We start from the raw sequence: 27,382 nt of genomic DNA, 5'->3' as shown, positions 1-27,382 counted from the left end.
CCCCACTGCACCGTGACTGATATTGGGGATTTCCCAAAGGCAAACAAAATTAGCGCGTAGCTGCGCGTAATGAACAATGGGCACTTGCGTATGAGCTTTGCTCGCGCCAGCGTGATTAACTTTGGTAACGACATGGCGCCTGTAGATCACGGGACCAGCTTTTGACCAATCACAGGCTTCAAAACACATAAGCCAAAAACCGAGTTGGCCAGACTCTCTTAATATACGGCACTGGTTTGAACCAGTGCCGTATATTAAGAGAGTCTGGCCAACTGCTAATTTGGACGCCATGTCGTTACCGCGCGTATTACGCGTTACAAAGTTAGCGAGTACGCTCAGACGTAACAAAATAACCAAGCCAAATAAGGGGTAGTTAACAATGGGCACTGCGTATGAGCGCACTTCAGTAACGACATGGCGCCTGTAGATCACGGGACCGGCTTTTGACCAATCACAGGCTTCAAAACACATAAGCCAAAAACCGAGTTGGCCAGACTCTCTTAATATACGGCACTGGTTTGAACTACTGTAAACGTGGAAATTTTCGCGGTACATTAATTTTCGCGGATTTCGCGCTACGCTCGGCTAGCGCGAATATATCTTCACAATTTTTTACGCACATTTTGAACGGGATGAATTGTGTGCGCTTCATCGATGATACTGCTACGTAGTACAATGTACAGGCATGTTTACGCTACTAGTACTGTGCGAAGAGACGATACCCTAGATTGCTGTGTACTGTAGCATGCATGTGTGCACCGCACGCACCGATGCTACAGTCCCCCGTGACTACGGTACTACAGTCACAGCTGTACTACGTATTTGAGTGCTTGTACTCGCAGTCGAGCCGCTCGCTACGTCGCTTGTCGTACGCTGGCATAGCAAGCTATGTAGCAGAGGCTTTGGATGAAAGCAGTGAATGTGTACTACAGTAAAGTAACCTGCTGCGGAGCGCGAATTTAAGAACCCGCGAATACGTTTTCGAGCCGCTCAGCGCGAAAAATTAATCGCGCGAAAATATTGACGTTTACAGTACCCAGTACTCTGACGCAGCATCGCAATACCACAACACATGCGATGAAATGAAATGGAAATTTAAAAAAAAAAAAAAACGAAAACAAAAACAAAAATAAAAACAAAACAAAACAAAAAAACAGAAATTTATAGAAGACGCGAACAGACTCCTTCTGATTCATCAGCTTAGAAAGTTTTTGTATTTACTTTATCAGTTTCCCCCCCCCCCCAAAAAAAAAAATAGATAAAAATATTAACAAAAAATGTCTTGCCGTTATGAGACAGTGATTGAATTCTGCAAAGTACATCTACAACGAACTTCCTCTAAGATTTATCTTCCTGTTTCCGAGAAATTTGTTACCTCTTGAAATCATTCGATTTATATAAGAAACGATGTTTAACACACCGCTGCAAATCAAACAATAGTAACGGTTAATGACCACTGAAAAAAAAAAGTTAAATATTCAAATCTTAAGAGCTGTATAACTAGACACTAAGCTAAAACACATCCTTCAAACAGAATAGTTTGCGAAACGGACCGATAAACATGCTTTTGGCCTATGCAGGCCTACATAATAAGACAAACAAATTTATACCATATAATTATATTCGTAGAATGAGTGTCTCTTCTATACTCTGTATCAAGCAAGGTTATAACGGAGCAAGAGTTTGGCAGCAAGGGCACAAAATGCAAAATATTTATAATTATTTGAAAAGATAAAACACTGTTGCAGATGAGGAGCTTACTTTTAAACATTAAAGGGATGGAATAGTACTGGTGGAGGTGAGGATTGGGCTTTGAACTTTTTTGCCAGATACCAAGAAACCACTTTAATATATAAAATACCGTATGCCCTCCCCCCCCCCCCCCCCCCCCCGGAAAAATAAATACAACGGGACCCTCCACAATGATAACTTTATAAATAGTGACTTGATCTAAATACAATTTCAGGGTATGAAATAATCATAACTCATTGTCCACATCTTACAGAAAAACCCATTCGCTTTGCTTCAGTGATGGTAAAAGAGAAATGAGGAATTTTGAAGAGCATGTCAGAAATCTCTTCCCTCCAAGTTCTGTCTATTATGTTTACACATTAACGTGCAGTTCCAAGAGCATTCAGGTGCTAAAGTTGGAAGAATCATGCTCATGACGCGCTTTACAACAATCCACATTTCTCTGTGACCGCTTAACCAAATAGAAGGGAGTTTTCTGCAAACTAGAGTTTAGATGTTATATCTTAAGACCCTGAAGTAGCAATTGGACAGTATAATTATATTGGGTGTTATCAATGCGAAAATCCGATTGCATTTTTTTAAAGAAACTGTAATACATGGATCATACCATTAGGAATTCAAAGTGTATATGACTATATGATATGAAAATCGGTTTGGGAATGCCTGAGACATCCAAAAACGAAGTTAAACAAAGAGATCCTATCTGCAGCTGGGTCCCACCTTCTATTAGGATTGCTCTGTTTTGGATATCTTAACCATTTCAAACCAATTTTCATCAAATAAACATCGAATCCCTCTTGGAATTACACACTCTTTCATATTATACACAAGAAGTTTTTCATTATCTCACCCCAAAGTGTTAGAATCCTGAAGTTAGGTCTCAACCAAAACTGTTGATCCCTTTAAGACGAGTAAATTCAGTAAATTTAAAATGAGTGCAGTGAAGTGCTGGTAAAAGTTTCAGCAAGAACGGTCAATCCTTTTGTGATTTTTTTACTTTCTTTCTTTCTTTCAGATTTGGGTTAAAGATAATGTGCCGCCCTCTGTAGACGGGAACGCCATCTCACAACGTTTTCATGATATGTCCCTATATTTTCATACACTGTAGTAAATACAGATTATATTATCAAATAATTTTTACAAATAAAGACTATTACACTAAAATTGCAGCTTCCTTTGATTTGTTACTGGGATATATGATTATGTTCAGGCAAATTATTTTGTCCCACGTGAGGAGAAATACATTTCAAGTGTTGTTTTATATCTTGAGATAATCTTTTAATGAAATTCTGTTTATAATATATGTTAAATTAATCGTACGACGATCATATCCACCATATACAGCTTATAGAGTCCATACATGACAGAACGGGACATTACAGTAGCATTTTGATATTGATTGCCTTATTTTCCTGAAATCGCGACTGAGTGATTCACTAATCTTTCTGGATTCACTTAATCCATTTAACACACACACACACACACACACACACACACACACACATATATATATATATATATATATATATATGAAGAGTTTGTTCGCAAAAACCGATAAGTAAATAAGATATTTTGAAGAAGATTTGAAGATTTTGAAGTACGGTCTCTGTCGTAAAGTACAAAATGATACCTTTTAATGATTTGGATTATATTAGTCACTACATTATTATAAAGGTACATTTTTGAAGTTATGGTCAAAAGAAGCACAATTTTTCTCATTATTCTCTTTATTTTTCTTGACCTTTAATCGCAAACATCTCCATTTGGCAAATATGGACTTATTGGTTTTTGCAAACAAACTCTTCATATATATGTATATAAGTATTGGAACAAGTTCACGCGGTTGACTGCAGGTTCATCCGTATTTATTGCAATTCTGAGTTTCATGCAACCTCCGTGAGGTGCAATCATCAGGCAAATTATTATTTCCCAGAAATAATACCATTGAACAATCCATTGAATAATACCATTGATTGTTCAATGGTATTATTTCTGGGAAATAATAATTTGCCTGATGATTGCACCCCACGGAGGTTGCATGAAACTCAGAGTTGCAATAAATACGGATGAACCTGCAGTCAACCGCGTGAACTTGTTCCAATACTTCTGTCTAAAGCTCTTCCTTTGAGAATATCGAGCACTCTTCATAGTAGGATAGAATCACCAAGTGTATATATATATACGTGCAGTTGAACCTCTCTTATCCGGCCTCCCTTTATCCGGATCTCTCTATTATACGGACGCAATCTCGCCGTGATTTTTTTTTTTATAATTACGGGAGGAAAGGGGGATTCCCAACTCCTTGAGAACTCCTACAAAAACACACATGAATTACATATACTTTATACATTTCTTAATAGCGTTAATTATTTAGGTAAATCATCCCAAGAATTTATAAAAGAAAATGATTTCATTCTTGCAAACACGAACCTCTATTTTGGGGTCTGTTACAGAGTGTAACAATGAAAAGGTTGCAGTATACACATTACTACATGTGGTACTACATCAGTACATGTGTATGTATTGTACATGTATAAAGCATTGAGTCTCCCGTATCCGGCCAAATCCCTTATCCGGATGAGCCCCGGTCCCGACTTGTCCGGATACGAGAGGTTCAACTGTATGAAGAGTTTGTTTGCAAAAACCGATAAGTCCATATCTGTGAAATGGAGATATTCGCGATTAAAGGTCAGGAAAAATAAAGAGAATGATAAGAACATTTTTGCTTCTTTTGACCATAACTTCAAAAATAGACCTTTATATGTAGTGACCAATATATCATTTAAAAGGTATTATTATGTACTTTATGACAGAGTCCGTACTTCAAAATCTTCAAAATTGGACTTATCGGTTTTTTGCGAACAAACTCTTCATATATATATATATATATATATAATTTCTTTAAATAAATGTTAACTGAAGGAACATGACATCTTATTTGTTTTTGTTAACGATATTTTCTCCTTTCCATCAACGTTGATCCTTAACAAGAACAATATTAAAAAAGGAAACTGCACAATGACAAACTTCGTTTATGAGAAAAGAGGAGTACGACAGGTACAGAGGCAGGAAGTAATAATTGTATTTCTCTTCTTTTCATTTATATTCTTTTCATCCAGCAGTCAAGCAGTCATAATGTTGGGGTTTTTTGGCCTTTGACCATATTATATAATCTATTGTTGTCATCGTTGTTCTTTTGCCTTTTCTTCTAATCACTTGTCTTGTGTTGCCTTCTTCCACGAAATAACAGCGGCTGCTCCTGGCTTGTGTTGGTCTTGCCTGACATAGCAACACAATGATGCCAAGCACACTATTTCAGTCATGTCTTTAATAGGCCTATCAAAATCGTTTGGTTTCACGAGATAAATTGGTATATACTAATCATCTAGTGGTCCCTATACGATAACTGGATCCTTTGGGAATACTAAAAATGAACAAAAAATATCAGTGAATTTGATTTCTAGGCCTACTCTTATACTTATATACCTGTGATATACTGGTAGTGTGTTATACCCAGAAACCTGTTTCAGACGTAAAGCTGCAAGTTATATGACTTGTTATACAAGAACAAGGGTCTCTGTAGCCAGACTAGCTCGAAACCAGGGGCCAGTACTCTCTGCCACACAGGAAGATCAAGGTATACATGAGGTTTAAAGGATGATTGACATTTGAGGTATAATGATGATATTGTAATGATCACGATATCTACATGTGGAATCAAGCATTTGCTTTCGCCATATTATCAATGCAGTCTCTATCTCTCTTTCAATGCTCCACAGAATTTCTTCAGTAGTCAGATTTGAGGATGTTTGTTGTGTCGGGTTCATCTTGACATGAAATATTCTTAGCTCAAGGACACTAATAATTTATATAAAACTCTTTCGTCATGATGTTGTTACATTGTGTGTTTTCCCCACCAATTCAGTATTATTCATTGTTGAATTCATTTCATTTCATCTAATTATACTTTATTGCCACCAAACAAGAGTAATACATAATACAAAGTATATAATTGTCAATGCATATTGTTAAACAATTTGAGAGAATTAACAAGTCAATAAAGTATATAAATACAAAATGCATAAAGAGGAACCTCAGTAAGGAATCTAATTACCCTTTGAAGACAAAGGTATACTTCTGAATGATGATGACAACCTGTAAAGATTATGTTGCCATTTCCCTATGATGAGTGCACGATACTGGAGAAATCTGATGTATAAGATTCTTTTTTGGCGGTATCGCAAGCAGACTGCTTGCTCTTTGTTTGTTTGGAGAGGTGAAAGAAAATGTTGTGTGAAGACGATGACAGCTTAGGCTTGTACTCTTTCGACTTCACTTCACACGTACACTGAATATCGATTTCCTTAATCGTGTTAGTTCAGCAAAGTTGTTTTGATGAGGAGACTGCAAAATATACAAGCTCTGCTTTACATCAAACCACTCCATTTCCAATCAATTTTGATTAAGTTCTTACTATGAAAATCCCAGCATTTATTTTATGTCATTTCATAGTATGGTCCTATATTCTTTTATTGATTAAATGGTGTATTGATTTTGTGAAAATATTGTGTATTCAAATGTTTGTTTGCATTTGACTTTGTTGGAAATCCAAAAGAATGAAATGAAATAAAAGGAAAAAAATGATGATGATATTATTGTGAGGTTTAGTTGCTACCCTGAGTATAGTTTTTTTTTTTTTTTTTTTTTTTTGGAAGTACCTTCCCCTTATTTCTGTCTATACCGAAATGCGAGCTTCATTCCTTATTTTTCAAAATCAGGAACAACAAAACTGAAAGTAAAGTAATTTAGTAGGCCTACACCCCCACGGACCTTTAACTAAACTGTCTTCCCATATTCAAGATATCATTTTCTCTGTGCTTGCGTGTGTTTGTATATCATTTGTTATAAGTGGATCGTGTTACTCATTTCCGCCAGCCTTTTGCCCTTGCCGTTCAAAGTTCAAGTCTGTTTCTAATGATAGACTATCAGAGATGGCACTCCCTGGGCCGTGTTCATGATACATGTATTTTTGTTTTATTTTGGGAATACAATTTGCATAATGTTACCTCCTCTCCCGTGGTAGGTTCTTGCATTTTATTCTTATCACAAACAATAAACATGTTTTGTTTTTTATTTCAGTGGAGATATGTTTTGGACTACGCGAAGAACAAAGTACATATTTGGGAATCTTCTGTTACATGGGCACCTAAAGAGATGAACAAACATTATGATTTGGGAGATAGTTTGGTTTCGTATTTATAGTTAGGATACTGATTGTATTAGGTTCCCGATACCAGGAGAATAAAAAGATCAGTCCATGTTTAATCATACTACTTACATCGACTGATAATAATCAAATATTGAACCTGTTTATTAGTGATATACATGTATTCATTACACTGTATGTACACGTATTTAATTTGTACTCTCTTTACCAACGTCAAGTAAACCGAGAAGTTGTAGGACTCATCCAAAGAGGTTCTATCCCCCTCTTTAAACTCATCACATCACTCATGATCTTGCGAACACGGAGTCAGAGCTGTTTAGAGAGGGCGCTAGAGTGGTGATGCTGGACAACAACTTCCATACTTCCTTTCTGCCATTAGTACACGTTCGCAACCGCCGACTGACCAAATGAGCCATGAAGACAGGAAGTTCGAGACACTGTGAAGCACATCTGTAAAAAATCCTTGAATAATTTTGCATGTACGTATGACCGCTCATTGTGAATTACATCGCCGGTCCTCCCAAAGATTCTGATGAATGTTGAAACATAAAATTTTACTCTTTAAATGCACCGTGTCTACAGCGGTCCCATGTACTTATTTTTGTGTTGTCTCCGTCCACTCTGGAAAAAGACAGGATGTGACAGGGAGCTGCAATAGGCCAAACAAGAGCGCAAGGGCTTCTCTCGGGCTTGGGGCTAGTCTAGTTTGACAGATATCTCCGTTTGGGATGCCTAGGCTTAATTACCCAACCCACCACTCCTTTGTATAAGATCGTTGCAATAGTCAGCAGCGATCTCAAATTCAAAACCCATATAGAAATACGAGTCTAGCTAGGTCTAACTTTTACTCAGTTTTAGTGTTAACGTTGAAAGTCGTTGTCGTTACATCCCATGCCATGAATGTTCTCCAACGTTTGACTGCCAACGTCAACAATCTGCTAAAATACTGTAATGTTAGAAATGTGATATCACGGCAGAAAACCCCCTCATGAATCATTTTGTCAATCAACGACCTACGAAGTGTGAAGTGCTTGTGATCGATGTTAATAATAATATGATGTGATGTATGTGCGTTTTTTAGAGACTTCACATGGCACATTGTAATGCTAATGTTGTTGTTTTGGTTTTAATGGCGTGTATCACTCAAGATTGAGTATTTACGCCTACAACTTGACGTTGGTAAAGAGAGTACAAATTAAATACGTATACATGCAGTGTAATGAATAATTACTAATTAACAGGTTCAATATTTGCTCAGTACAACAGTGTGGTAGTCTAAACTAAGTTTGTTTGGGTTGTATTTTGTATAATTTATGATAAAATTATGGACACAGACTTCACATCATACTGGTTGATCGGATGGTTGGCAACAGACTTCTGCAAAATTGTGAAATAGCCCATATCATAGGCTTGTTGATTTGTTGACCAGCGCAGAGATATCGACAAAAATCGTAAAATTGTAGACCCCGCGCAGGACGCTTGCATCCGTGCATTAGCAAACAAGGTTAGGATAGTGTAGGTTTGTATACACTAGAGCAGCACTAGAGTAAATGTCCCAGGTTGCGGCCAGGCACCTGTTTGCGGCCATTACAGCATTATTTGGTAATATACACACAGCGACACACTCTGTACATGTACAGTGTACTGTATACCACACATTCACTACCATACTGCTAATCTACAAAAATCTCCAACCAAAGTGAAATATGCTCACCTAAATGACGACACCTCGCATCCAAAATTTCATTTTCGGTACTTTTTAACATCACAGTTAAGGAACAAGGGGTCCAAGAAACTGGATTTTTTTATCATTTTCTCGATGTTCATGGATTTTGAATACAGGTCCTCAAAGAGAAAAAGAACTTTCGCAAGCCAGTGTGGGCCGCCATTTTTTTCCGGAAGTGGATGTTACGAACGAAAAAATGGAAAAAAAAAAACATGAGAACAATAACGCTGCTACAACTGCATTCCCTGTTAGTGGTCAGTGCATGCACACCAGCCCTTTTCAAGTGCTTTCGCAATGGGACTTGGCGCTTACGCAACGTTCATGAACCAAATGAAGGCTGTTCAGCAGAAGATTGCGGAGCATGCGCGTATCGCATGGGAATTATACATCAGGCCGCGAACTGAGCTATCACTGTCGCGAACCGGCGGGCACTGTACTGGATCGCGGCCGTGGTCTTTTTTTTACTATCGAGATGGACATTGGTCTTGCGATGGTGACAATAACATAAATTGGTATGTGGTCAACCTCTATGATATAACCTTGGTTAAAGCAATTTGCAAGTGTGCATTTCAGAGTGGAAAACCCCTTATGCAAAAGCAAACTGGGACACTTACTCTATCCTTTTGTCAAATTAGTCATGGGACCTTAAAAAAATAAATAAAGAAAGAAAATGTTAGAGGGAAGAAAAGACAATAAAAAGAAAGAAGGAAATGGAAGATAGCATGCTACCGGCCCCGATTTTAAATTAGATTTTAAATCTGATTTGTCTAAATTTTCGTCATTCACTAAATTGCATAAGCATATTGCTCTTGAGATAAACTTGTCCTTTATCCAAACTGCATGTGGTCCCACTTTGCAACAGATCTGTTCAACAATACACACAAGTTCATGCCTAGGGCTTAAAATAAGTTTTTACAGAGATACATTGAGGTACAAAATGTTTACACCCATCTTTTAGTCTAAATTTCCCATGAATTATGGTATAGCACATCTTCATGGCTTTTATTTCCTTGCCAATGTGTAATTTGTATCTGCCTGTGTTCCCCTTCCCCCCAGTTTCCCACCTTTCATCATGTCTTTCAGCAAACTTGTCATGCGGCCTTCTGCCTACCGGACCCTTTGTGCAATAATCCTCGTGGTAAACCTTGCCCTGCGCATCTCGGCGCGGGCCGTGATCCCACTGGACAACAAGCTCAAGTTCCAGCCCGAGGAGGGCGGTGAAGAGGTTCTCAAGGAGGACCTGTTCCCGAACAACCACATTGATGCGGTGAAGATGGAGAGGAACGGAGCCCTAAACAAGGAGTTTCAGCAGGAGCTATTCTGGGGGCCCGAGCACGAAGAGATCACCAGTGTACAGGAGGAGGAGGGCAGGCAACGACTGATGGAAATATTCAAAAAGTAAAGGCATAATGTTGGGACATTGCAAGAAAGTCAAGTTGCAGTTGATTGCAAATCTTGCAATTGAAAGATCAATTGCGACATAATATAATCAATTGCAAGACTTGCAATTTGATTTAGGGGATTTGCAATTGATTGCAAATTTTCTTACAATGCCCCCATAGTTTCCATACGCTTGCAGACACTGTTGATTTGTGCTGTAAAAATGGATACATACACTGTATACATACGGAATGTGTGAAACAGTGCTGCATTATAATGCAATTTCACTTGGGTAATGGCAAAATGTGAAGTATCAGTCAAAAAAGTACACTGATAAGTATTCTAATCTCAGAGCATATCCAATCATGGTTGCTATGGTAATGCTTATAATAATTCATTACAATCCAGGCCGTAGCAGTGTCCATCGATCTTCCATGCAACGCGAATCACATGCAGTTACTGCTGCTTTGGCATGATCGATCATCCCGTGACATTCAACCTACTGACTTCTGAATTGGGATTGTGTTCATTGTAAATCATTCATTCAGGGATAAAAGTTGTGTGCGATAATGGAAACTGAGATTCACACTTTTGATCTCAAAAAATTCCAGTACAACTTGTTATCCTGACAAAGTGCATCAGCCAAGTTTCTTTGTACATCCTTTCAATATATCATTGCAAGCAAATTCCAAATGGTAGAAGAAGACTTTTAAGCCCTTCCTAGAATTATGTTTTACCTTCAGGTCTGGTGTATGTACTTACGGTAGTCATTGTTTACTTGAGTGGGAAAACCTGTCTAGATAATATTAGTCTTTCTGCTCATGCTTATGCAAACTATAAAACAATGACAGAGTTACACTTTATACTTAATCATACAAAGGCTCAGCAACATCTGGTGGCAGATTCTTTTAAGAATGCTTAGATAAAGGGAGGAAGCAGCAGTGGAAAAGTGCAGCTGAAATCCAGACAAGCCGCTGGAAATTGACCTGTGATCTTTGAGTGACATAATACAATTGTATATTGTACCACATTTGTAATACTTCCAAATAGACAGTAATCTTGTTTACCATGTTTTGTATGGTTTGGTTTATCAATAATCTTAATTGTGACTGCATAATTTTACATTTCTTTTATGCTTGCATTTTTTTTTCTTCTTGTTCCCATTTAGACATCATTGTACTTACATGGCTCTGTTAGGAAGGCCTGACAGTTTTCTGTATTGAGCTAACTCAATGTAAATGATGTCTCTCTTAAATCTGTGCAGAGTCGACAGAGATGACGACAAGATGTTATCAATGGAGGAGCTCTCAAAGTGGATTGAGGAGAAGACTGCAGAACATTACCAAGAGGCCTTGGAGTCCAGCAAAATGGGATTTCCTCAAGTGGACACCAACAAAGATGGTATGATATGAGTATATTGTATGTTAAAATCTCCATGACAATGTTACGTGTGGAAATCAGGAAGTTATAACAGCACACAAAGGGATTCTCTCTCCTCTCTATCTCTTCCAATCTCTCTCTCTCTCTCTCTTTCTCTCTGAGTGCTCTATCTATCTGTTTATGTCTTTCTCTCTCCATCTCTATCTCTCTCTCGTTACTTTGTTGTACGTCTTTGCCTGCCACAAAAGACACTAGAAATTATATGCTGATATTAAAACTGATTTTTTTTGTTGTTGTTGTTATTTTTATATATGATCTGTTTGGTAACTTGCATTTGTTGGTTGACTCTCACTTTCATTTTGGTGCCTCTTCTTGATACCAGGTTAGGGCTCACTGCTTGCTCCCCCCCCCCCCCCCCATGATGTTACTATTTCACTCTTTTCCTTTCTTTATCCCTCTGTTTTGCCTCTTCTTGATACCAGGTTAGGGCTCACTGCTTGCTCCCCCCCCCCCCCCCCCCATGATGTTACTATTTCACTCTTTTCCTTTCTTTATCCCTCTGTTGTTCCTTATCTTGTTTGATGTTGCCTCCCTATTCATCCTTTATCTTTCAAAGGTTGCCCCCATGGTCCTCAGGATCATCACTGACCCTCCTCTGCCTTTTGTCTGTCCACCCTCCTGCTTTAATCCCCCTCCCTTTACCTGTTTGGCTCCTTGCCCATGATTTCCAACCCTTCCCTTTTGTTTTCTGTGTTCAGTGTCCCTAGCCCTCCCTTGACTGTTCTTGTTGTGTGTTGTCCTTTGATTTGACTGCTTTCCCTGCCTGTTTGTCATTTTGCCTCTGATGAAGATTCTGTTAGGATCGAAAGCTCAGGCCCCTTTTGACTCCATTTTACTCCATTGGCTTGCCATTATTGGATATCAAAGCACTTTTCAGCAGCTTTTTTTTTTTTGGCTACACTTGGTCTTTTTTTTTTTTTTTTTTTGTTTAATGAGATTCCTAGCTTGTAGATGATTATATATGCTAAGCTCTACAACCCACAGCATTTGATTGATTAATTATGTGACTATGTGATAAGGTCATCCGCGAAGGAATGGGAGAGGGGTTGGGGATTGAGTGAAGAATTAATTTCATTCACATATAGGGTGTAAAAGAACTACCAGTACTGCGAAGATGCATGAAAGAAAAGAATTAAACATTCATGACAACCTTTTGAACTACATGAACTAATATATGACATAGATCACACCATGGCTCTCGAGGAAAGTTCACCGGCCAGAGGAGAGTAACAAATCTCCTTGCATATTGAGTATCACTGGCATGATTTGAATATTGAGAAAATTGTCTCCTTCATACAAACAAAATCCTTGTAGTTGTTTTAAACATTAGATTCTTAATAGCAGTTATTGAAATGTCCACACAAGGTAATGGAAGAATGTATATACTGATAGCTAGAGTACTTCATTTGTATCGTGCAGCCTGAAATAGCCACTAGTAGCCCGCTTGGCTACTGTGTAGTTATAGGCTGCAGATATGTCATGGAACCCCTGGCAGCAAAAACCTGAATTTATTCTCTGGACTGACAATTGGTCCTCTGTTTCCCAGGTTTTCTACAGTGGGACGAGTACAGGGAACAGTTCTTCAGGTACAGAGGTCTCAACGAGGAGAAGCTGAAAGCCTACAGAGAGGGCAAAGCCAGCATTGATGAGAACTTGGAGCGTGAGTTTAGCGTCACATTCACATACCTATATGTAACCCTGCATCACAAAAATAACAAAAAGTCACCAGACATGGATCTTTTGTTAAGGGCAGATTCTTAAAATGATGCATTACTCAATTCAGATTGACTCTCTTAACCTATCTTAATATTGGAGAAAAAGCACACACTCTGGAAAAAGAGAAAAGAGGCTCTGAAGTACAGGGTCTATTCAAGCGCTTAATCTTCACCAAGCTGTGCTGGCTGTGTGATGAATGGGACAAAACAAAAACAGAAACAGGATGTAAACTGCTGGAGCAACAACAATGAAGGGATTATCAGATTAAGCTGAAATTGAGCATGCTCTCTTAACACATGATTAATGCCAACTTTCAAATCACTAGCATTATCTTTTCAAAAGTTATTTGAGTTGAAAGTGTAAGAGTGTGCAAAGGATTTTCAGGAAATAAGAAGGGACCTCTATAAACACATACTTGATCACACTACTGTACAAAAAGAGGGGTTGCAGAAAAACTTATGAAAACACACTTTCCCATTGATTTTATGATCACAAACTTAAGCATAATCTAGAAGAAGCCTAGCTCTGTCAGAAAATATGGGAAACTCAAGATTGACTTGGTTGGGGGTGCGACTTTTTGTTGGTTTTGTGATGCATGGTCACAATAGCACATACATTGTATGCTTTGATGTTTTGATGGTCCATCAAATTGACATAGATTTGTCATTGTTTTAGTTAGACAGTGGATGAAATAATTAATCATGTAACTGGTAGGCTTCAGATGAAATTACAGATCTTTTGATATTTATGGTTTCAGCCCCGAGAAAAATATGGCATTACCGTCCACCCTCGGAATATACAATCATATTGGAGCTAAACTTGTGCTACATTCAATTAATATTCCATATAAACAAATTCTCCAATGAATATGGAATGTTTGTATGTGACAAAAAAAGAAGAAGAAAAATCTAACAACCAAAAGCTCTTTTCTTCTCTTGAACTTTATGAAAAGAACAGAAACTTTTATACACATGTGTATACTTGTTCTTTGTTGTTTTGTATTATTGAGTCAATAACTGTCGACTTCTACAAACACAAGTGCTGATGGTGTTGATTGGCAGCCAAAAGAGTAAGTAATGGATACTTTGTAAGATCAATATTCATGATCGTAACAATAATGAATACCGTAATGAGAAATCATGTCTGTTTACAATTCATTTGTGAGCCTTTTTAATCATTTCATCAATTTTGTGCTAATACCTGGACGTGGGGGAAAAAAAATTTTGGGCTGTAGCGAGCTCAAACTGAATCAAAATGTAAACAGCTCCTTCCCAGAAAGTTGATGATGATCGTCTGTGATGCATTACTTTCTCGTTTGCTGAATTCAGAGGACTACGCGATGTACCGCGATCGATGGGACCGGGCGGATGAGGACAATGACAACGCCCTCAATGTTGACGAATTCTTGGCATTCCTCCATCCCGAGCACTGCAAGAGCATGCTCAGTATGCTTGTGGAGGAAGTCCTACATGACCTGAGTGAGTATACTCCAACATGTCTTGACTTTTGTTTATCTATCATAAATCTATCATCTGTCATAAAACTGTATACAGGATGAAACTGAAATGATAAACAGGGTGCATTTCTCATCAGGTACTGTGAACACAGAAATTTTTGTGATACATTAATTTTTCACGTATTTCGCACTACTTTTGGCTAGCGCAAAAAAAAGTGCAAAACCAGCGAAAATATCTTCAAAAATTTTTTCTGCACATTTCAACAGGTTGACAATTGCACAGGGCGAATTTAAGAACCAGCAAATATGTTTTTGAGCTGCTCAGTGGGAAAAAATTAATCGCAGGAAAATATCACATTTACAGTATTTAGTCAAAATTGAAGCTTTGCATAGAGTTCTTTGTAGTGGAAACATATACAGGATGAGATGTAGCCATGGGTTTTTATCAATCATTCTTCAAGCCGTTGGGACTACAGAAGGAATTTTCAACTGTAGCATAGGATTTGTTTCTGGACGATAAGTAGCTTGCCAACAAGATGAAGCAACCGTGGCCCCAACTTTGGCCCGTAACATTACGGCTTGCCCTTTTAACTCTTTATGTGCCACGTTCGCACGGCCGACTCAGTCAACGGAGTGCCAAGTTCGCATATTCTGCTCAAACGCACAAACCCGCCCAAACCGATCGATAAATCGCCACATGCCACAATACAATGAAAGTGTTTCTTGCGATTCCGTTCCTCTCATATTTAGCTTGCATTTCATGTGGTGATTGACTAGCAATCGGTGTTCCCTACTGGATTTGCGTGTAAATTCTAAGTTTCTGCCACTGTTTTGTGTGCAAAAGTCATGCTTTTGCAGTAATGGTCATTTGAAAGAAAAACAAAGATTTGACATACAATTTACATTAATGCAAAGCTTGCCTTTTTCTCTACAACTTTGTGCACTACATGTCCAGTTCAACAGAAATCTATAAAAGTTACATAGATTTGAAAAAGAGAATGTTTTTCCAAGCATGACTGCGTTGGTGTCTCAGAATAATGTGGCACACAGGGGGTTTCCACCATGGTACATGAAGAGTTAAGTTAGAATGATGGCCATGATTGTAAAACAGCTGGCAGACTAATGGTGCATTCAAAATTTAGCATGCAGTTTGCATTACCAATACTGACTGACAATGAATAGCACAACATCGAAATTACTTCAGGTACTGGCTGATGGTAATGATATTTTATTAGAAGGTTGGTGAAATATGCTGTTTATTTACAACGTACACTAAAGTGCATATTTTTTCATCAATGACTCAATGTCTATCCTCTTTTTGTTATACTGGAGACCCAGTCTTACTCAGAAATTGTCCTGATTATGCAGTGGCTTTTGTACGTCTTTCACAGGAAGATAATAGAAAAACGAGATATGAAACTCGTCACACTGAAGACGAGTTAGGTGATACGCTTGGGGTCATCAGATGTCGGTCATCCGTGATCGACAAAGAAAAGAATGTAATACAGAACCTTGAAGTTCTAATGAGATACTTAGTTGAACTTTTTTGGGCCTACATTATTCAGATCACATTTGTTTTTCTGTCACACAAACTAAGTGGAAATTCTGTGCGTGTGCGACTAAGTCGATTTACGGACTTTTTGAGTACTTACAGTGCATAAACTTAGACCCCGTTTACGGTGCGGGGCTGGGCCGAGCCGCGGCCGAGCTGCAATCAAGGACAACCTCAATTGCGAGGCCGAGCCCCGCAATTTAGTCCGTTTACACTGCCGGGCTCGGCCGCGCTTTTGATTCGAACCTTTCAATATTTTGTCGTAGTGGCGCTCTACCCTTTTAAACAAACGCAATTTGGTATTGTCTGGTTTTCAGATCCTTTGCCAACTGAATTCCGTGGCGACGAAGTCGCCGTTCGGGCAAAGGCCTTTGTCGAAGGAGAAAATCCTTTGCAGGACAAAACCACCTTAAACTATACTAGTTTTCGACGTTGAAGTAGTTAATATCCTGAATAGCGAAATAGTACAGGCGAGGGTTTGGAAGCCAGACTAAAATTGGCCGCGCATTTAGCCCAGTTTGCGCTTACACTGAGAAAAAGGCCGGGCGCGACCGCGGCTCGGCCGCGGCCGAGACCACCTCCAGAGCGTGGCCTAATGCGAGGCCAATTTTGGCCCCGCATTTGGCCTTTTGCGCGTTTACACCGAACGCGGCCGAGCCTCGCACTGTAAACGGGGTCCAAGTGATCCTCGGCACGTACAAATAAAACATGACAATTAAGTGTTTATAACCATCCTGGCTTTAACAGTGGCCTTTTAAAACATGACCTTTGACCATTATTTACATAACCAATATGACTCCCTCTAATCTTGCTATCACAATGATCAGTTCAGAGAGCTCTTACAACTATATACAAGCCTGTGAGATTTACCAGCAGTAAAACCAATGAAGCCTCCGATACAAAACAGGGGATATAGAGCAAGTGAGTCTGTTTACATGAGAATGTGATTTATCCTGGACGAAAGTGATACCTCAATTAAAGAGAAAAGGGCAAAACATCACCTTTAACCATGTAACTATAGGTCTCCTCCAACTAAGAGTACACTTTGAACGTAAGCTTATACGTGAATGATAATTTATGACGATCTCACGTGATCGACACACATTCAAAGGGGACAGTTAGAAGTGGAAGGAGTGCTTAATCGTGTCATTAATTCCTAATCAATGACACCACTACTTTAGGCATATCATAATTTCTCATCTAAAATCAATGGCCTATAGGACTCATGCACCATTACTTGTATCGTGCATAAACTTTGTTTTTTAAGCTTTGAGTGAAACGTGTCATAACATAATTCTGTAATTCCATCAGCAGTGATCGATATAATAAAGAAGAAAGATATATCACCGTATTGAACGCTTAGAACCTAACGGGGGGGGGGGGGGGGGGGGGTATTATAGCATGATACTCGGTTCTTTACTGCCCAGATGCCAACAACACCCATCACCCACGGCTACGCATAGAGAAACAGCCATGGCGAAAATAAAACTTTGCTTTCTCGTAGGCAGAATGACACAGAACCCCGTCAAACACACTTTTATTGGCAGGGATGGGCATGAAAAAGTGTATTACTAATACTAAACAGCGTATGCATTCCATTCATGTGGCGCGAGATACCTCTATAGCAACATAAAGCCTGTCTTCAACTCCGTTGGTCGAACAATGGCAACCTGAAATTTCAAAGAGATGAGCGAGACGCTATATACACCTGGCCCAGAGTTAATTTATTCAGTTCTCATTCCTACTTTAAGTTGGGTTATGCTATTGTAATCATTCCCATCTGCAGTATAACAAAACCAAAGTGAGGGAAAAGGGGAGAGAAAAACGAGAGGTGGCAAAAGGAAAACTGCATGCACAACTGCAATCCATGTCATTGCGTGTGACAGGTGAAGCAAATGTATTAGTTGTTATAGCAGTGGTTTATGAGCATAAACTGGCAAATAGACAGACAATGTCAAATATAAAAACCATCAATTTAATGTCAGAGAAGATGGTAAACAAGATGCATTGAAACTGTAACTAAATCGCTGCTCTTCTACTCGATCACGGAACGTCTAACTCTATATTCAACAAAAAACAAATGTTAGGGGAAAGAAACAAATTTAGATAACATTCTTAAATTAAAAACAAGAAAAAAAAATGTCCACGTCAGGATTAAAAAAAAAAACGCCGCACGAACATGCATTATATTCTAGATGGGAACACGGTCTTGATGCAAAGGTCCAATGATTGTCTCATTACTTTAAAAGCAATCTATGGTTCCCTTACCATCACCAGTACCACACCACAATGACGTCTCTAAAATCAATGGTAGCACATTTATCATTGCATCATGCATTAACTCCCTTTGCCTAAACTACCAGTGGAACGTGTCATATTATATTGCGTATTTCGATCAGTAGTGATTGACTTTAAAGAAGAAAGATGATGCAAAAAATTGAACGCTTACCACATTGCTTATAGGGCTATTCCAGTTTGGTACTGATCTGTTCTATTCTCCCAGATGCCAGCAACATAATATCACCTATGGCTAACTAGTGAAACAGCCATGACGAAAATAAACGACAGAGAACCCCGTCATAATCACTACACTTGGAAAGGTGTTGCCCGAAATTCCTCATTATGAAGCAATATCAAGTCACTTCCTTCCCTGCCTGTCTTTAACTCCGTTATTTGGTCAAACAATAACCTGGAATTCCAAAGAGATAAGCGAGACGCCATGCACCTGGACTAGAGTTAATTAATTCAGTTCCCATTCATGTTAGTTATGTAAACGAACACGTTCCTAAATATCCTGCTACAGTATAACAAGAACAAATGAAGAGAAAAGGAAAGAGAAAACGAATCGTGGCAAGCGGGACACTGTAACAAGGGGCAATTTACAACATTAAGTGTGACAAAATTATTGAAGCAAACCCAATCTCCAAACTCCAATACAAAGCAAGGGAAATAGAGCAGCCGTGTTCACGGGTTACGTACACTTGATAAAATAATACGATAAATGACATCGGAGTAAAGCTGAACTGCCGAAAAAAAAAGAGAGAAAAAAAAAGAAGAAAGAACGGATAAAAGTCCTGCGGGGGTCGAACCTCTCGCCTTCCGGTATGGCGTTATGAAGAACCAGCGCGCTAACAGATTATGCCACATTGCTGTCCTGAAGATCGAGTGCAAAACTTAAATGTAAATACTATTGTGACAGTGTCGACTTGTGATGGCGCTATTCAATTTCTCACAAGTGGCAGCGTGGATTCGATCAATATACAGTTGCAAAGAAAAATTGGGAATCGTTCCGTACAGATTGCATTCTCATTTTCAGTTTTAAATTGCAAAATTGTCAACCTGATGAGGAGATTTGAAAACATAAAATGCATGATTACTAAAGCTTATTGTCTAAACTACAACATATTTATGTTTCAGAGGAAATGGAGCAAAATCAGATGAGGTAAAGGTGCTTAAACGTTGTCAAGTCAATGCATGGTTTAAAAAAAAAATCACCTCCCATAGACATAACACGTAAACTTGTCTGATTTTGAGTCTTTACCTTTAATCACAATTTCTAGTGTGATGACGTCATCATATTTCAAAACCATCACATGGACTTGAAAGGCAAATGTTCAAACTGCAACATATCTGAATTTGGGATAATATTGAGCTTAAACAACAGAGATACGAGCAAATGAATGTCAGAAACAGTACCTCAAAAAAATCAATTCCACTTTTTTCATCTAAAATGACGATATGATGACGTCATCGCGTTTTCCTGGCAATATTGATACCAGGAATGTTATTTACAATTCATATACTTTTGTAATATGCAATAGAAATATAGGGTCAACGGACGATTTAAAGAGCCATGGCGAAATAAACAAAGACATGTTTTTTCACTATATTTGCAGAAAGACGCGCACGTGGAATTTCAACTTTGACGCCAGTGCATTCCTTTGTTATAGGTCGAAATCGATCGGAAATCAATGGATATTGTTACTCAAAGTATCAGGAATCCAAATCAGTCAAAAAAATTGCATTTTCATGTTGCTTACGGGCTCTGCGCGCGGAATTGCGCGGACGGACGCGCACGCGAGAAAATGTTTGAAACGCTTAAAATTGTCTGAAACTTCGAGATTTCCCATTGGGAAGTCGTTTTGAGCCTTTTAAAATTTTGACGCGCGCTTACGCGCGCGTAATGATGACCTGTGTAACTAGCGTTAAAAAGTAAGATAGAGCGTGACCTGAACTTCATGTCCACCGAAAATGATACAGAAATGACATCTAGTTATGAAGTTATGATCGATCATGTGACAAGGTCCGAAAATCACAAAATGGCGCCTAGATGACGTCATAGATATGTTACTGTCATGAAAACCTTATTGTGGCTAGATTTTGTCATGAGACATGTTGACTGAAAATGTCATGTTATTTCGTTATGTCATTCTTGAGATATTGACGACACAAAATTGTCCAGAAAGAAAGAAGAATAAAAAAAAATAAAGAGAGATTTTGACAATCACAATAGGTGATACGCTGATAGCGTATCACCTAAAAAGAAGATATTCATTTGTGACCACATCTTTGATAGATTTATCCATTGGTGGCCCGGGGCCACTAAATATTATCCAGGGCCACCAAATTTCAGAAACGGTTTTCTTTTGGTGGACAAATCAGACAACTAAGATTCAAAGTGTTTGCTCTCATTTTACACCGCTACATTTCCTTTTTGGCCACCAAAATTTCAGATTTACAGATTTTTTTTGTGGCGTGAATTGGCCATCAGAGGAAAAAAAAAGAAAGTTTGTGTTGAGCCATTCATGAGGTAAAGCTTTAATTTTCTGTCAACTTTGCCTTTCCTATTTATCCTCAGCTTCTCTGATATTCTCCTAAGTTGCATGATTATCCAAAAAGTCAAAAAGAACCATGTGGCAGTGTGTAAGAAACAGAGACCACTTCATATTATTTGATCATCATTCATTTTCTCTCCACTGTGGACATCTTGCACTCCACAAATGCCATATCAAATTGAAGTGATGGGAGTGACATGTACAAGTGGGTGCTATAGTTGGTCTTGGATAGGCAATTCAAATGACTCCCTTTCCCCAGTGAGCTTTAACCCGTTGAGGTCGAGTCCCGAGTATACTCGGGCAAGTGTCTATAGGAAATGTGTGTTGTAGCAAAATTGGCTCGTCCTATTAAAAGGGTTAAAAGTCCATTACAATAGAGGGATGCCTCCATCCTTAATCCCCAAACAATGGGAAGTTGCCAGAAGTAGCCTTTGCAGCTAATACTAGGGCAGCTGGGTAAGACACAATAATCCTATTGTAGCGTTTGAATGAAAAGCTTCTTCAGGTAATCTGTGCTGTAGATAGGTGGCTAGGCATTCCAGATACAGAAGTGGAGAACCTCACCCTAGTTTTAGAGAGAAGTTTACAAGTATTTAAACTATAAGTTATTTACAGTAGCCATGGTGACGGCCCAAATGTTTAGAACTGATTGGTCATTCATAAGACTGCTGCTATAGGAAGTGCAATTGTTGTAGACAAAGAACCCCTAGGTATAACAAGATATCAGTTGTGGTTGTGTTATTAGGAACTCTAAACTGGTGTAGTCATCAATGTTTACCAACATATGTCCTCTGTGAATTGCTTTGCCATTGTGTCAGCATAATACATACATCGTAGCAAGAACAAAAACAAAAGCAAATGAAACAAGCTGTTAAGCAAAAATGTACCAAAAACCTGCTGCTGTTGGTGCAGGTATTGTACGGAAGTAAACAGGAGTTGGCTCAAAGATACCAAAAAATAAAAGCAAAGTAATGGGAAATAAGTAAGCAAAGGAGAATCCTCAATTGTGGTCCTAAAATTTTCTTTACTCAGAATTTTTGGTCCCTCTGTGACTTGCCAAATTCAGCCATTTGAACAATATTTGTCTAGAATGGCACTGAAATGTGCACACATAGTCCTTCAGGAGTGTTGAGAGCTGCTCATGAATTAGAAATCAAATGCATTTTAATAGTTGCTGATCGCTCATGACGATGCTTTTTATTATCTCATTTCTCAATATGTAGAAATATATAGAATTCATAATTTTTAATCAATAGGAAAAGACAATTACTAAGAATAAAGAGGGAAAACTTGAAGAAAGTTAAATACAAAGACACACAATATCAGAAGCAAAGTAATTGATGCCTGTACTTCAAGGACATCGTGCTTCAAATTGATAATTCTTGCTTAAAGTTGTTTCTATGGCAACTGATTAACAAATCACCCTTCATTGACATAAATAAACACTTTTGATTCAGTGTTTGAGGAGTAACCATTATTAAACAAATCATAGGCATACATATGCTGGTGGGATTCAAACCCATGACATCCTGATCCACTAGAAAACCAAGCTTTCACCCGATAGGCAATCATGGTTCTAATCCCTTATCGCAATTAGGAGGTAGTGGGTTTGATCCCACTTGAGTAAATGCATGTATGTCAGGGTGCTACAAAAGCACTTGCGCGATTGCCCCAGGCATATGAAAATCAAAGTGGGCAAGTGTTTTGGAACAATTAGAAAAAAAGGCTTGCCCAAATTGGGCAAGCAAAAAGTTTTGAAGCCCTTTTTTTTCACCCCCCGTCTACAAATCCATGAAGTCAACCACTCAGAAGCCCCAAGAAAATAACTGTTTAGTGATGCAATGCACGTAATATCATTTTATGTAGCAACTTTCCAACACTTACTGTAGAAGTGGATATTTTCGCGTGACTAATTTTTCACAATCGGCTGGTTAAGAAGAGTTTCGTGTGTTCTTAATTCCGTGGAATCGAGACTTGAACTACTGGAACATATGGCAAGCAAAACTATTCGCATGCTTTTATTTTCGTGCTAGCTTCTGGTTGTGCGAAATGCGCGAAAATTTAAACACTGCGAAAATTTCCACTTTACAGTATGTGAAGGCACTCGAATGCAGTGAAACAAAAACCCTCGTTTGAACCAAATTTGTTACTCCAATGTGTCAAAGCATGCGAATCAATGTGTGCTGTTTATTTAAATGATTGTGTGTTACTAAGCCGTTGACTTGCTAGAGATTTTCTAATTTTCTTCTATTTTTGGACTTTCTTTTCGGGCAAGTAAAATTTGTATTTTGGAAGTGATTTGTAAAAACCTAAAAATGTGCTTGCCTGACCGGGCAAGTGGGAAGAAATAGTTATGTAGCACCCTGTTTGCTCATGTTGTTTGTTTTTTTTAAATCGTGGCCACTACTCAAGCACTGAATCATTAGTGTTTGTTTACATTTGTTTATATTTGTTTGTTTACGTTTGTTTACAAAGGGCAATATTTCAATCAGTTGCCATATCTTTCTTGCTATTCATCAGTCTTTCCTCTCTCTCCCTTTCAATCGCACTCAGACCAAAACGAGGACACAGCCCTCAACCTGCGAGAGTTCCTCTCGCTCCCCGACACCGAGGAGATGGACGTCATCAAGATCGCCAAGACGGACGAGTGGGTGCGGGAGAGGAAGATGGAATTTGAAGAGAACATCGACCTCGACCATGATGGCATCGCCACATTTGAAGAGCTTGAGGTACGTAACATCCCTTTTTCTTTCCCAAGTGATCTCAGCTCTGTGTGGATCAGCTTTAATGTGGATTGTGCAGAATTTTTATGGACCATCATTTTCATTCCATGGGCATTTTTTGACTGTTGTGTGAGCCCAGATATCTGACCATCAGAATTGTGGGTCTCACTTTTATCCTCTCATGGGCTGGCACAAAATTGGTTGGTAGATATTGTTAGAGATGTTTTTTAGCCCAGCCCCCCTTGAAAAAGATTACGAACTAGTGTCAATGATGTCACACTTATGATACCAGCTATTGTTCATCCAGTGAGGAAGAGTGTTTCTTCGTATGAACAACAGAATTAGCAGAACAGGATTGAATCCTTTTGTGTACAACATTGCATTGCTGAGATAACACCTGGTTGGCAGTCATATGGCAGAAGCAGCTATACTTTGTACATACCTCAAAAATACTACATGAACTGTGTCTTTGATACTCAAATCATTGGTGCAAACTCCAAATTTATTCTGAATCCATATTTACCCATCCTACGTACTTGCCTCTCTCAGAATAAAAAAGAAAATGTTTCCGGGGACTGGTCATGTAACAATCAGACTGGGAAGTGCATCTTCTCTTGAAAAATACGTTATGTACTTATTCTCTAAGATTGGTGAAAAGTAAGTCCTAACATCTGACTTGACCCCAAATGCATAATACACTCTATTCAGGCCTACTTGCAAACAGCCCATGCAGCTGTTTGTGATTTAAAGGTGCATAGTCCCAGTAGTGTAGAGGGCGCTGTTGATGATACTGCCGATAACCGTTAGCACTGATACGAAGATTACCGAAGTTGAGCTGTCATCAAGAGTAAAGCGCGTAGGTGTTGCTAAGTAACGTTGCCTTCGTTGTCTTCTCTGCGCATTGCGCAATCTGTGGTAATGCTAGGGTGTGTGCATATGAGCTTCTTATTATGACATCACAAAAGAAGTTTGCTAAAGCTGTCATCCCCCTCAGCCGAATCATGAGCCGAACTGTGATCGGACCACTGACTACAGTGGATCGGACTTCTTCGGACTCGGAGAAGTGGGCCACAGCGTAAGCGCTAAAGAGGAGTCGATAGCGTAGGTCTCTATAGGAAACTTGCGCCGTGGGCCCGCGTACGCATGTGACTAAACTACCGGGACCATGCACCTTTAAGCAATGCAGGGTCACATGCTATGATAATGACCAACGTTGATGCTGTGCTTGCTTCCTTCACAGAAATACATGGACCCAAGGAACAAGCAGCACGCCGAGAGTGAAGCGAGACATTTAATCGGAGTCGCTGACCGGGACGGGGACAACAAACTGACCCGGAGGGAGGTCGATGACGCCTACTTTGTCTTCTTGGGCAGCAAGGTGTACAACTATGCCAGGAATGTGCACGACGAGTTTTGATCTTGGACGTTCAGAGTGTGTGATCTTCCCCCTCAAAGTTAGACTAAACCCATTGAGGACGAGCCCAGAGTTTGCTTGGGCTGGTGTTTATGGGAAATGCGTGTTGTAGCAAAATCAGTCCGTCCTCAACGGGTCAATGAGATGCTACATGTTTGCTGATTGCACATTTGGTACAGCCCTGCAAGGATGGACATTATTTACACTGGGGATCCCATGTGCTGGTAAATCTCTCATGCATAACACTCTTTGGCATTCTTTGAAAGACATTTCATCAGCACTACAAGCATGAAAGTTAGAATTTGGAGTGTGGCTGGCCACCTTATGAAACCTGATTTGGGTATCTTGATATTCTCTTAAAGGAGAGAAAATTGGCGGGCAATGACTGTCCTGTCATTCTGTTTAAAGTGATGTTATAGTTGTAGTTGAGACGGGGATTCAGGTTTTAACTTTTTGTGAGACAATTAGAAACCACTTATATGAAATATTAAAGAGCATATGATGTCCCATCTTTTGTTAGGACCACTTTGTTTTGCTTTGTGTTTGGATATCTCAGCCACTTAAAAATGGATTTTCAGCAAATAAAATTTACATTTGTCTTGGAATTGTATGTTTTTAAAGTGGTTTATAATTATCTTTACAAAAAGTTAAAACCTGGATCCCCATCTCAACCAAAACTACACAATCTCTTTAAGTTCTCTCATCACACACTGTAATTGTATGTGTAGCAGTGGTGGATCCAGGGCGGAGCGCACCAGGCGCGCGCGCTCCCCCTTTTATTTTTTATTTTTTGTTAAAACAAAAGAAATAAAAAGAAAAAAAATTAATTTTGTAAAGGAATTCCTGGATCTGCCCCTGGTGTACTATCTGCCCTGCTTGTTGGATGAAGCAGTCATAGTTTGAACTGATTGTGTGTTTGCTCCGACTGAAAAACATTTCTTCCATGTAATTTACAAAGACTATGATGGCCTGCTAATGTGGACGTGTCATTGTGATGATGTCTTCTAGAGTTTGCATTCTGTGTTGTTCCTAGCTCAGCAATACTGTAAGTGCAGGAATTTTGCGTGCATTTTAATTAATTTTGCAAATTTCATGAGAGGCATGATTCGCGAAATTAAAATGCATGCCAAAATTCTTGTCCACACTGTGTGCATTCAATGTCAGTAGAAATTTGTGAAAATTTCATGCCACAAATATTTCTAGTTTCACAGTAAGTGGAAGATCTGTCACATACCTGTGTATATAGATAGTTGAATTATTATAGTTGACAGAAAAACAATCATTAATTTTCACCAGACTGAAATTTCTCGTAATGTATTCTATCCACATGTTGAATATAAGAGCATTTTTGGCTCACCTCACATGTGGCACTTGATTCAGTGTTATCTTAACGAGAACGTAATGATTTCCGTTTATTTTTGCTCATCCATAAGAAGCCACTGCCATCGCGTCAGAACGGAATCGCTGATATTGGCATTTCAAATTTGCCCAAGGGATGGCCCTATACATCAATGTGATTGATTGGAAGTGAGAAATACATGTTTATGAGCAATAAAAGTGTGGAATTATGTCTAGAATTTGGTAGTTCTAGCAAAGGAAGCAAAGGAATGTAATAGTGATGAGGATCACAGTTCCCCCCCCCCCCCCCCCATGCAATCAGTGAAGAGTGGGCCTGGTAATCGTAAGACTAACAGCAAAATAAAACTATTTCCATAGGAATAAGCTGCACATGTATAAATAATCTAAAACAGGGAATACATTAAAGTTATAACTTTCGAATGTATGCAACAAAAGCATTGAAGTTTTATTTCTGCAAGCCATTTCCCCATGTGCATCTTGTCTTTTTCTAGGGATCTGGTATCATGAAAAAAACAAAACAAAAAACAATAAACAAAAAAACCCCAGAGGGATTTGAGTATCATTTCTGCACCCATACACTTGGCAGCAGCACTTGTTCTGTGAGACACACACAGCTAACAGAGAGCTCTATCATTTACTGCATATACGCCATGTTTTTAGCGGGTCTAAATTTTTGCAAATCGGGACTTCTCGACAATAATAGCAAATGATTAAATTCACAAATATGGAGTGCAGTACTGAACGGGGAAATGTATGCGTGCACGTCACATTCAAGTCGGCATCAGAGTTCATATTTTCATGT

General features: G+C 38.9%; 1 protein-coding gene across 1 annotated transcript; it reads left to right on the top strand.

Annotated features, from left to right (window-relative positions):
- Positions 1-7,352: 7,352 nt before the first annotated feature.
- On the top strand, positions 7,353-25,953 carry LOC139727020 (45 kDa calcium-binding protein-like). The gene is made up of 7 exons (XM_071638001.1): positions 7,353-7,458; positions 9,762-10,103; positions 11,350-11,486; positions 13,072-13,185; positions 14,570-14,719; positions 23,638-23,813; positions 25,048-25,953. The coding sequence occupies exons 2-7, from the start codon at positions 9,778-9,780 to the stop codon at positions 25,222-25,224; spliced, it is 1,080 nt and encodes a 359-aa protein (XP_071494102.1). The 5' UTR covers positions 7,353-7,458; positions 9,762-9,777; the 3' UTR covers positions 25,225-25,953.
- The last annotated feature ends 1,429 nt before the right edge of the window (positions 25,954-27,382 follow it).

Source organism: Diadema antillarum, unplaced genomic scaffold, assembly GCF_040938485.1.
Source record: "Diadema antillarum isolate AM-2024a unplaced genomic scaffold, OU_Dant_1.0 seq00000112_RagTag, whole genome shotgun sequence".
Classification (NCBI taxonomy): domain Eukaryota; kingdom Metazoa; phylum Echinodermata; class Echinoidea; order Diadematoida; family Diadematidae; genus Diadema; species Diadema antillarum.
The sequence above is the reverse complement of the archived record's forward strand: the minus strand, read 5'-3'. Positions and strand labels throughout refer to the sequence as shown.